The sequence below is a fragment of the Coregonus lavaretus genome (genome assembly GCF_964263955.1).
Source record: "Coregonus lavaretus genome assembly, contig: HAP1_SCAFFOLD_891, whole genome shotgun sequence".
Classification (NCBI taxonomy): domain Eukaryota; kingdom Metazoa; phylum Chordata; class Actinopteri; order Salmoniformes; family Salmonidae; genus Coregonus; species Coregonus lavaretus.
Window position 1 is genome coordinate 6,064 of NW_028165241.1, and position 12,190 is coordinate 18,253.

The 12,190-nt window shown below is 45.3% G+C and overlaps 1 protein-coding gene across 1 annotated transcript; it reads left to right on the plus strand.

The window, feature by feature from the left end:
* The first annotated feature begins 606 nt into the window (after positions 1–606).
* Positions 607–8,862, plus strand: LOC311116087 (thioredoxin-like). Its single transcript, XM_084191217.1, has 5 exons — positions 607–748; positions 5,754–5,858; positions 6,634–6,693; positions 7,311–7,376; positions 7,714–8,862. The coding sequence occupies exons 1-5, from the start codon at positions 725–727 to the stop codon at positions 7,774–7,776; spliced, it is 318 nt and encodes a 105-aa protein (XP_084047343.1). The 5' UTR covers positions 607–724; the 3' UTR covers positions 7,777–8,862.
* The last annotated feature ends 3,328 nt before the right edge of the window (positions 8,863–12,190 follow it).

Below are 12,190 nucleotides of genomic sequence, written 5' to 3' on the forward strand. Positions count from 1 at the left end.
TGTCTGAAGAGCAGGATCAACCTAATTTTATTTTTTAAATTTTTTATTTCACCTTTATTTAACCAGGTAAGCCAGTTGAGAACAAGTTCTCATTTACAACTGCGACCTGGCCAAGATAAAGCAAAGCAGTGCGATAAAAACAACACAGAGTTACATATGGGGTAAAAAACATAAAGTCAAAAATACAACAGAAAATATATATACAGTGTGTGCAAATGTAGCAAGTTATGGAGGTAAGGCAATAAATAGGCTATAGTGCAAAAATAATTACAATAGTATTAACACTGGAATGCTAGATGTGCAAGAGATTATGTGCAAATAGAGATACTGGGGTGCAAAAGAGCAAAATAAATAACAATATAGGAATGAGGTAGTTGGGGTGGGCTAATTTCTAATGGTCATAAGACTGCTATGCAACAGTAGGCTAATTTAACCTGAGAGACAGTGCTTGTCGAGAATGAACACAACAGTCTATTGTACACACACACACACACACACACACACACACCATGAATGGGCTGAACAAATAGCGTGGAGAGGGGGGGGGGCAGGGTTGTTCTGAACCACATTGACATTACCCGCCCCCCTTGCATGACGGGCTGTTCCCATTCAACGCAGAGCGTACGCGGGTCTACAGTGCAGCTGCTCGAAACAGACAACCAGGGGGGTGAAAAAAATACGCCAGCATTAAACTGTCAACCATCGTGTCTAACTATCTATCGCCATGATCATCATAATCGAAGATAAGGTGAGGTACCGTTCCTTGGATCGGGCCATTGGCCCATATCGATTTAGCTATGATATAGTTAGCGTTTGGCAAACGGCAAAAAAGTTTACAATCCAGTGTGCTGTAGCTAGTTAGATTTGGACGAGGACCAGACTTCCTGAACATGGTCAGGATATGCAGACACGTTGTTGCAAACCTCCCCCGCTGGACAGGTTCAGCATGTTTTGGTCTTTTTCAATAAAAAACTAACGTTAGCTAATTTCTTTAGTTAACGACTTGAGAGATGCACAATGACATTTTTGAATGTAAATGTATTAACATGTAACGTAGATAAGTGGCTATCAGCAGTCGTGTCGTAGCGCGGTTTCGGCCAAACCGTATTCGCCATGTTGAGAAATCACCATTTTAAAAACAACTTATACTCCAATCAAAACGATACTATTAAAAACACGCCAATTTATTTCATACACAAGTATTTAATACATCGCTTTTGTCGCGATGCATACAGCTAATAATGTGAGTCGGGTGTTATTGATATAAGAACAGTTATCTATAATGTGAGTCGGGTGTTATTGATATAAGAACAGTTATCTATAATGTGAGTCGGGTGTTATTGATATAAGAACAGTTATCTATAATGTGAGTCGGGTGTTATTGATATAAGAACAGTTATCTATAATGTGAGTCGGGGTGTTATTGATATAAGAACAGTTATCTATAATGTGAGTCGGGTGTTATTGATATAAGAACAGTTATCTATAATGTGAGTCGGGTGTTATTGATATAAGAACAGTTATCTATAATGTGAGTCGGGTGTTATTGATATAAGAACAGTTATCTAGAAAGACTGGAGATATGAGAGAAACGAGTCATCTTTCCTCGGTTATTATGTAAACGGGTTAAAACAGGAATACTGCAGAGTCATGGTGATACTTTGAGCCCCATCTAATCCATATATAACAGGCCGTTAAACTGCTAACTATATACAATGGGATGGCTGGTTGTGATTTTTAGCGAGGCATTTTTAATTAATTAACTAGTTGCATCTTTTTTTTCCGCTCTGTCTTTGCCATTTACAGCAAAGTTAAACTTGGGAGCCAGAACTAACTAACATGCTAACTAGCTGGTTTAGGTAGGTAGCTAACGGAAGTTAGCAGCAGTAGTTAGTAGTAGTTAGTTAGCTAGCTACCTAGAACTACCTAACTAACGAAACGTTTCAGGAAAGGCAACTAGCTAGTTAGCTAGCTACACGGTTTAGAATAATGTCTCCATCTTATGTCGCTCTGTACATTTTTAGAAAGATGGCTAACTATCTAAACCCCTTTACATGTGGCTCAAATTGCGGACACCACAAGATCAACGAATCGTGTGCCAAAGTGGGATGAGTATTTTAGCTAGTTAACCCTATCGTCAAAAGACAGAAGTAATAAGTCAAGATTTATCCCGATCCGACATTTATCCCGGTCTGTGGGCCTGCTGGCGGTCTCATTCATTCTATACTCTGTAGTACCATTCTTCTTCCATGAGGTTTAACGGCGGTCGGCATCCAATAAATGTTGCATTACCGCCCCCTACCGGTGTATACCTCCCTTATAATATGCTTTAAAAACAACAACAAATACCCTACCATCTAACCCTACACTCACTAAAAACCCACTACCCTGCTCCACTATTTTACATCTATTTAGTCGTACCTCAGGCTAACAGCCTGAAAAGCCAGGACACATGGTCCCTCTGTAGCTCAGCTGGTAGAGCACGGCGCTTGTAACGCCAGGGTAGTGGGTTCGATCACCGGGTCCACCCATACATAAAAATGTATGCGCACATGACTGTAAGTCGCTTTGGATAAAAGCGTCTGCTAAATGGCATATTATTATTATTACCACCACTCAACACACCCTGTAACTCTTCTGATGTCGTCTCCTACACCCAAATACCTCTCTGCAGCTGCCACCACAAACCTCCATTTTCTGCGACTTACGTTCCATCCCTGCAGTACAGTTGATAACCATTGCTATAAACGCAAAAAAATTCCAATCTTACTGAAGCATATATCCCTTGTTGTCCTATCCCTCTGTACTGGTACAGATCTACTACTCACCACCACTCCCCCCCCCCATTGACCCCTGACCCCCTTGACCCCATCTTCCTCTACTTTCTTCCCTGCCTCAGCATTCGACAACATCTGCACTACTCTAACCCTGGAAACCTCAACCTGCCTCTCTCTCGCACCAGACATTTCTGATCCCCAGCCCCCCGTGGGCACCCCTACAATTAACACACAATGAGATTCTTCTTGCATGCCACTACCTACTGCGCTGGGGTGTGATGTCACTCAATTTCATCATGACTGATTTCTATATTGCTCACGGTCTGACTAATTCTGTACATCATGGCTGATTCTGAGCCTCGAGCCTCTCTCTCTCTGTACCTGGCATCCACCAAACGCTGCACTGTGTTCTCCCCCCCCACAATTACAGCACTTAGCCTTCACATCACTTCCACATTCACTGTAATCATGTCCCCCTCCACACTTGGCACATCTTCTCTTTCCTTTACAATGAGCAGCTAGCTAACATGTCTCGTTCTTTGGCGTTTTTAAAACACCGCAGTGCATATATTGGACATATTCTCTTAGCATTGAAACTAAGGAATCCCATCTGTACTTTTTTTTTTCCTCCAGGCAAAACCTTCTCAAACCTCAGCATCACTGATAAGCTTTCACTTCTTTGACCCTCTTTCCTACTGATCAACCTTTTGGCCTCAACCACTCTGCCGCCCTTCATGTTTTCTTTAATGTCATCGATGGACGTGGATATTGAGACCCCAGTGATGACTCCCCTCGACCTAGCATAAGCACCAGGGACATGGCTTTTAACCTTCTTCCCATTTTACGTTTTTTTTTTCTCAATTTCCAGAATCTTCCCTTGCTGAGCCTGGCTACCACACAATATTAACATATATCTACAATTTTTCAATGAACCGGGCTAGTTTGACTTCACCTACCTCTTCCTCTACGGCATTAGTTAGTCGGATAGGGGTGTAAGTGAGGCTCTGTGGTCTCATCCAACACCATCACCACTTTCCACTCCCAACACATCACTACTCTTGCTTCCTACCTTGGCCCTCTTTAGGATTTCTTTACTAGATGCTCCACTGCTTTCTGTATCAGGATCTCTCTTCTTCCTGTGTCTTTCTGTATCTGGATCTCTCTTCTTCCTGTGTCTTTCTGTATCAGGATCTCTCTTCTTCCTGTGTCTTTGTGTATCAGGATCTCTCTTCTTCCTGTGTCTTTCTGTATCAGGATCTCTCTTCTTCCTGTGTCTTTCTGTATCAGGATCTCTCTTTTTCCTGTGTCTTTCTGTATCAGGATCTCTCTTCTTCCTGTGTCTTTGTGTATCAGGATCTCTCTTCTTCCTGTGTCTTTGTGTATCAGGATCTCTCTTCTTCCTGTGTCTTTCTGTATCAGGATCTCTCTTCTTCCTGTGTCTTTCTGTATCAGGATCTCTCTTCTTCCTGTGTCTTTCTGTATCAGGATCTCTCTTCCTGTGTCTTTGTGTATCAGGATCTCTCTTCTTCCTGTGTCTTTCTGTATCCGGATCTCTCTTCTTCCTGTGTCTTTCTGTATCATGATCTCTCTCTTCTTCCTGTGTCTTTCTGTATCATGATCTCTCTCTTCTTCCTGTGTCTTTCTGTATCAGGATCTCTCTTCTTCCTGTGTCTTTCTGTATCAGGATCTCTTCTTCCTGTGTCTTTCCACTACAGACCATTCGGATCCTGGACCCTCATCCTCCCGCTCCATATCATCAGAACGGTCTCCCCATATTGATCTCATTCCAGCACAGCTGTTGCTTCTCCAGCCTTTTCTCCCATGTCCTCCACTTCGTCCTCACTACTCGCCGCCGTTTCCTCCACTTCGTCCTCACTACTCACCGCCGTTTCCTCCACTTCGTCCTCACTACTCGCCGCCGTTTCCAACCCATCCCGTAACGTGAGATTCAACCGTAATAGCTGGAAATGTGGTCCGGAGGCTCCCTACAGAGGGTGTGACGTAATGTCAAATTCCCAGAGACTTGCGGAGGCCAAAAATCAAGCTCCATACCGCATCGCCATGTGCCTCCCAAATGTTTTAACGATGCGGAGGGTTCCGTATAGCTCCGCATTGACATGATTGGTTGAGGGTATGGTGGGGGGGCGGGAGGACCTGTCTAAAACACAAACTCACTTCCTTGACAACCTTCCTTGACAACAGCTCTGCTCCGCGAAGCGCGAATATGACTTCTGCGGAGTCCGTGTCGCCTGTAAATGCTGTTCAGCCGCTGCAGACGTCGGATTGACCAGTGTTGCTTCCGTCGTCCCTCTCCTCGCCCCTACCTGGGCTCGAACCAAGGGACCCTCTGCACACATCGACAACAGTCACCCTCGAAGCACCGTTACCCGTCGCTCCACAAAAAAAGCCGCGGCCCTTTGCAGAGCAAAGGGAAACAACTACTTCTAGGTCTCAGAGCGAGTGACGTCACCGATTTTGAAACGCTACTAGCGCGCACCGCTAACTAGCTAGCCGTTTAGCACCGGTTATACACATGTAGAGACTTTTACTCAGCACCGGCATCTCAATCCCTAGCCAGCAGGATCCGACCCACCTGCTTACAGCTGCACTAGGGTCAGACAGCCGTCCTGTGTAGATTTAAGACGCAGCAGAGCCAGCGTGAGATATGACTCGGGGAAAACGTTCCTCAATCCAGGGATGAGAAATGCGTTCTTACTCCGAATTATCCCAACTGTTACACCCAAGAAGATTTGAACGACTGCTCCGAAATCCCCCCCCCCCCATGCTTTAATCCCAGAGTGCTGGTAACATGATGATGTGGAGCCGCAACGTTAGCCTGCTCTCCTGTTGACGGTTCAGATTCAAATCTGTCATCTCTTTATTTCTATTCAAGGGATTGATGCTTGGGTTAGTACCTGTAGTGCTGATGTAACTAGTAGTTATCTTGGTGTGTGTGTGTGTGTGTGTGTTTCCCAGGAGGGCTTTGACAAGGCCCTGGAGGAGGCAGGAGATAGACTGGTGGTAGTGGACTTCACAGCCACGTGGTGTGGCCCCTGTCAGAGCATCGCCCCCTTCTTCAAGGTGACGTTCTAAACCACCATGCAGCCGTTATGGAAACCCTTACTGAGGTGGTGGAGGAGTGTTGATGAGTTCAGGGAAACAGGATGTGGAGTTTCATCTGACGTGTTCATCTTCCTCCTCCTCTTCTTCTTTTCTCTCCATTCTTATCCTTTCTCTACCTCTCTGTCTCTCTCTCTCCTACACTCTCTCTCTCTCTCTCTCCTACACACTCTCTCTCTCTCTCTCTCCTACACACTCTCTCTCTCTCCTACACACTCTCTCTCTCTCCTACACACTCTCTCTCTCCCCTACACACTCTCTCTCTCCCCTACACACTCTCTCTCTCCCCTACACACACTGTCTGTCTGTCTGTCTGTCTGTCTGTCTGTCTGTCTGTCTGTCTGTCTGTCTGTCTGTCTGTCTGTCTGTCTGTCTGTCTGTCTGTCTGTCTGTCTGTCTGTCTGTCTGTCTGTCTGTCTGTGTCTCTCTCTGTCTGTCTGTGTCTCTCTCTGTCTGTCTGTGTCTCTCTCTGTCTGTCTGTGTCTCTCTCTGTCTGTCTGTGTCTCTGTCTGTCTGTGTCTCTCTCTGTCTGTCTGTGTCTCTCTCTGTCTCTCTCTCTCTGTCTCTCTCTGTCTCTCTCTCTCTGTCTCTCTCTGTCTCTGTCTCTCTCTCTCTGTCTCTCTCTCTCTGTCTCTCTCTCTCTGTCTCTCTCTCTCTGTCTCTCTCTCTCTGTCTCTCTCTCTCTGTCTCTCTCTATGCTCTCAATTCAATCGCTCTCTCTTTCTTCTCTCTCCAGGGTCTGTCTGAGACATACCAGAGCGTGGTCTTCCTGAAGGTTGACGTGGACGACGCTCCGGTGAGCAACAGATCTGGGATTAGCCTTTAACCATACAGCAACATTAATAACACTGGTCTGATGTAACCAACTTCTCATTCTCTGTCCTTCCGTTCTCTCTCTCTCTCTCCTCCCCCTCTGTCCTTCTATATCTCTCTCCTCCCCCCTCTGTCCTTCTATATCTCTCTCCTCCCCCTCTCTGTCCTTCTATATCTCTCTCCTCCCCCCTCTGTCCTTCTATATCTCTCTCCTCCCCCTCTCTGTCCTTCTATATCTCTCTCCTCCCCCTCTCTGTCCTTCTATATCTCTCTCCTCCCCCTCTCTGTCCTTCTATATCTCTCTCCTCCCCCTCTGTCCTATATCTCTCTCCTCCCCCTCTGTCCTTCTATATCTCTCTCCTCCCCCTCTGTCCTTCTATATCTCTCTCCTCCCCCTCTGTCCTTCTATATCTCTCTCCTCCCCCTCTGTCCTTCTATATCTCTCTCCTTCCCCTCTCTGTCTTTCTATATCTCTCTCCTCCCCCTCTGTCCTATATCTCTCTCCTCCCCCTCTGTCCTTCTATATCTCTCTCCTCCCCCTCTCTGTCCTTCTATATCTCTCTCTCTCCTCCCCCCTCTCCTCTCTTTCCTTCTCCTCAGGATGTGGCCAGTTTCTGTGACATCAAGTGTATGCCAACATTCCACTTCTACAAGAACAAGAACAAGGTAGGAACCTGCTTGTAATCTTAAAGCGGCGGTCAGCACTTCCTCATCTTAACCACCTCGCGACACATTCTGCTGTAAAAAGGCTCTGTTGAAACCGAGTCTCAGAGATCTGAGGTGAGACGACGCTACAGCGTGACAGGAAACAGCAGAGACGTTTACTCACGCTTCAAATCTCGTAGTTGTGGAAATCAACCCCGTATTGCTGTTTTACTTCGTACATTGCTGGCTCTACTTATGCATACAATTGGTTGATTTTTGATTTGTTGAATAAGTGATTTGATTCATTGATTGGTTGATATTGAATGGTTTTATTGATTGATTGGTTGTTGTGTTCCAGGTGGAGGAGTTCTCAGGGTCCAATCAGACCAAGCTGGAGGAGCTGGTTAACACTCACAAATAAATACACAACTGTCTGAGGATATCCTGAAGCCTTCCACCCTCCTCTCCTCCTCCCACCCTCCTCTCCTCCTTCCACCCTCCTCTCCTCCTTCCACCCTCCTCTCCTCCTCCCACCCTCCTCTCCTCCTCTCCTCTCCTCCTCCCTCCCACCCTCCTCTCCTCCTCCCTCCCACCCTCCTCTCCTCCTCCCTCCCACCCTCCTCTCCTCCTTCCACCCTCTCCTCTCCTCCTTCCACCCTCTCCTCTCCTCCTTCCACCCTCTCCTCTCCTCCTTCCACCCTCTCCTCTCCTTCTTCCACCCTCTCCTCTCCTTCTTCCACCCTCCTCTCCTCCTTCCACCCTCCTCTCCTCCTTCCACCCTCTCCTCTCCTCCTTCCACCCTCTCCTCTCCTCCTTCCACCCTCTCCTCTCCTCCTTCCACCCTCTCCTCTCCTCCTTCCACCCTCCTCTCCTCCTTCCACCCTCTCCTCTCCTCCTTCCACCCTCTCCTCTCCTCCTTCCACCCTCTCCTCTCCTCCTTCCACCCTCATCTCCTCCTTCCACCCTCCTCTCCTCCTTCCACCCTCTCCTCTCCTCCTTCCACCCTCTCCTCTCCTCCTTCCACCCTCTCCTCTCTCTCGATTCACCTGAGACCCTGAAGCCTTCCAGCCTCTCCTCAACTGATTTGACAGGATGCCTGAAGCCTTCCAGCCTCTCTCACCCCCCCCCCATCGAAATAGCCTGATTCTATCTAAATAGAATATGCCTTTCACCTTCCTCTGTTCTCCCCCCCCGTCTCCCCCCCCCCCCCCCCTCCCTCTCTCCTACCCAGGGATGGATCAATAATGTATGATAATAAACCATTTGTATTAAAATTCAGTCTCTTTCCTTAAACTTATATTTTCATTAATGTACATAGTGCTATACATTTTAATTAATTTTGGATTTGCAAAAGAATGTAACCAACAATGATATCATGCTATTACCACAGATACAGATATAACCGTCTAGTGTCATTCTGCCAAACCTGGTTGTTGTCACACTGCCCTCTCCTGGTAGCACTGCAAAACATCACTTAATCAAATAAAATAATAAAAATCCACTTTTACCAGATGGAATATGAATTTATGGGCTGAATACTTAACCTTGCATTAAGTGTACGAAGACTTGTATATGAAACCAAATGTTTGACTCCATTCCAATAATTCCATTCCAGCCATTAGAAGGAGCCCTTCCTCCTATAGCTCCTCCCACCAGCCTCCTCTGCCACAGACTACTGAAATAGGAAGTACATTTATAAGGAAGTATGGTTGAAGAAATTTTTTTTGAGGTTTGTAACGTTCATTTACAATTTAATGTAAAAAAGTGTTTTTGAGAAGTTATACTATTATAGAGAGTTGATTTAGGGGGTAAAGCATCCGCAGAATTGTAAAGTTATACAATACTGATATCAACTTTCAAGAATAATAATTTTAGGTATATGTTGATTAATATATTGGTTAGCCTAATCAATATGATGTGATAGACTAGTAGGGTATTATTGTTATAAGTGATTGACAGCACATTATCATGATTACGCATGATACACAAGACGGTCAAAACTTTAATTTCTTTAACTTCCTGAAGGAAGACGTGCATCGGATTTCTTTGTAAAGCTTTCGCTAAAGAAACTAGTCCGTCTGGTCAAGTAAAAGTCACATGCAGCTATGGGCATAAAAACTAAACCATACGGGTTACTAAACGATACGGGTTACTAAACCATACGGGTTACTAAACCATACGGGTTACTAAACCATACGGGTTACTAAACGATACGGGTTACTAAACCATACGGGTTACTAAACCATACGGGTTACTACTAAACCATACGGGTTACTAAACGATACGGGTTACTAAACCATACGGGTTACTAAACCATACGGGTTACTAAACCATACGGGTTACTAAACCATACGGGTTACTAAATGATACGGGTTGGGAGCTACCTACATATGTTCAATAGAAACTCTCGCTGTCGTCCAAAAACCTTTTCTGTTGCGAAATGTTTTGGTACTGTCGTATCGGGTGAATGCTGCCAATTATTGCCGATAAACAAAGGAGTCCGCTCATACTGAACTTGGATCATAAGGTTTATTCATATCACAAGCTTCAGCATAAGTGACAGATGTCATGACATCCGGAGAACGGCGTCCCAGATTGCAATGGCCGTTCTGCCCTCTCTTTGTCTAGCCCCTATTTATAAACAATGCAAAAAGATGGATGCTCCCTCTTGACCAGTCACCTGTCTCCCCTGGGGCGTCACCCTCCAAACGGCTACATTTGACCCCGACCCTGACTATGTATTGGTTTACCAACCTTTCTCAATATATTTTTCAATGATGAATTCTCACACACAGGGGCCATTTTGAGGCAGAACCATTCTGTGTCAGTTTTGAGCCACAGCACTTGTCAGTTGCACTGCAGAGACTGGGTTAAGATGTCAACAAACCTGTCTTGGGGTTGATGAACATGGCAGGTGGCATGTTGAGACAGTCAACCTGTCTCTTAAAGTCATCCAGTTCAGCAGTGGTGAGCTCCCTTCACTTACCTGGAACATTAAGTCATTATAGTGAATACACATGACTTCATTTAGTGAATTACATGACTCATTTCTTTATTTTATTCAGTTCAATCCAATTCAATTAAACTGAATCCAATCCATGCAATTCAATTCAACAGAGTCCAATCAATTCAATTCCAATCCATTCAATATGATTCAATTCAGTTGTTACTGGAGATTTCCAGAGAGGTGTAGGTGTGTCCATGGATGGTGGTTGTAGTCTGGGTCAGATAACAGTCTGGACAGGTAGACAGGAAGATGGTGGTGGAAGAGACAACGAACACTGTGAAGACAGACAGACAGACAGACAGACAGACAGACAGGCAGGCAGGCAGGCAGGCAGGCAGGCAGGCAGGCAGGCAGGCAGGCAGGCAGGCAGGCAGGCAGGCAGGCAGGCAGGCAGGCGCACACAGAGACAGGTCTAAAGTAGTGCACTATAAAGGGAATAGGGTTCCAGGTCTAAAGTAGTGCACTATAAAGGGAATAGGGTTCCAGGTCTAAAGTAGTGCACTATAAAGGGAATAGGGTTCCAGGTCTAAAGTAGTGCACTATAAAGGGAATAGGGTTCCAGGTCTAAAGTAGTGCACTATAAAGGGAATAGGGTTCCAGGTCTAAAGTAGTGCACTATAAAGGGAATAGGGTTCCAGGTCTAAAGTAGTGCACTATAAAGGGAATAGGGTTCCAGGTCTAAAGTAGTGCACTATAAAGGGAATAGGGTTCCAGGTCTAAAGTAGTGCACTATAAAGGGAATAGGGTTCCAGGTCTAAAGTAGTGCACTATAAAGGGAATAGGGTTCCAGGTCTAAAGTAGTGCACTATATAGGGAATAGGGTTCCAGGTCTAAAGTAGTGCACTATAAAGGGAATAGGGTTCCAGGTCTAAAGTATTGCACTATAAAGGGAATAGGGTTCCAGGTCTAAAGTAGTGCACTATAAAGGGAATAGGGTTCCAGGTCTAAAGTAGTGCACTATAAAGGGAATAGGGTTCCAGGTCTAAAGTATTGCACTATAAAGGGAATAGGGTTCCAGGTCTAAAGTAGTGCACTATAAAGGGAATAGGGTTCCAGGTCTAAAGTAGTGCACTATAAAGGGAATAGGGTTCCAGGTCTAAAGTAGTGCACTATAAAGGGAATAGGGTTCCAGGTCTAAAGTAGTGCACTATAAAGGGAATAGGGTTCCAGGTCTAAAGTAGTGCACTATAAAGGGAATAGGGTTCCATTTGGGACAACATGTTCTACTAACTCCAGCTTAGCATGTGGTCTTCCAGAGTCAGGGGGAGGTTGTTACTACAACATCTGGAGCCCTGTCTAAAGAGAGGAGGAGGAGGAGGAGGAGGGGGAGGGGGGGGGAGGAGGAGGAGGAGGAGGGGGAGGGGGAGGAGGGGGAGGAGGAGGAGTCTGGGAGGAGGAGGAGGAGGAAGAGTCTGAGGAGGAGGAGTCTGGTCAGGAGGAGGAGGAGGAGAACGAAAAGAGGTTAGTTCAATACCTGCTGGCGTCCAGAAAGAAAACAAATACTATTTCGGTAAGGTCTGGCAAACACACGTCCAAAACACACACGTATGTAAATACCAACACAGCCTGTATCCGCAAAATCATCACACACAGGTAAGTCGATTAGTATTTAGTGTAAATGGAGAATATGATGGACAAGCTTATTCATAACAATAAAAAGGTTGATAACAAGATGCAATCATTTGCCGTTAGAGATAAAATATATTTAGTTTCTTTGCATTTAAAAATAATTACAAATAGCCATCTATTTCCTAGGCTATTATTTATTTCGTTTCCATGATCATTGCATAATAAATTCCTCACCTTTTCTGTGATGGTTTCATACTCA

Excerpts from the sequence above, each read along its gene's own strand:
- LOC311116087 (XM_084191217.1), top strand. The coding sequence starts at position 725 with ATGATCATCATAATCGAAGATAAG. Across the intron at positions 749-5,753 it reads TCATCATAATCGAAGATAAG|GAGGGCTTTGACAAGGCCCT; the intron begins GTGAGGTACCGT and ends TGTGTTTCCCAG. Across the intron at positions 6,694-7,310 it reads TTGACGTGGACGACGCTCCG|GATGTGGCCAGTTTCTGTGA; the intron begins GTGAGCAACAGA and ends CCTTCTCCTCAG.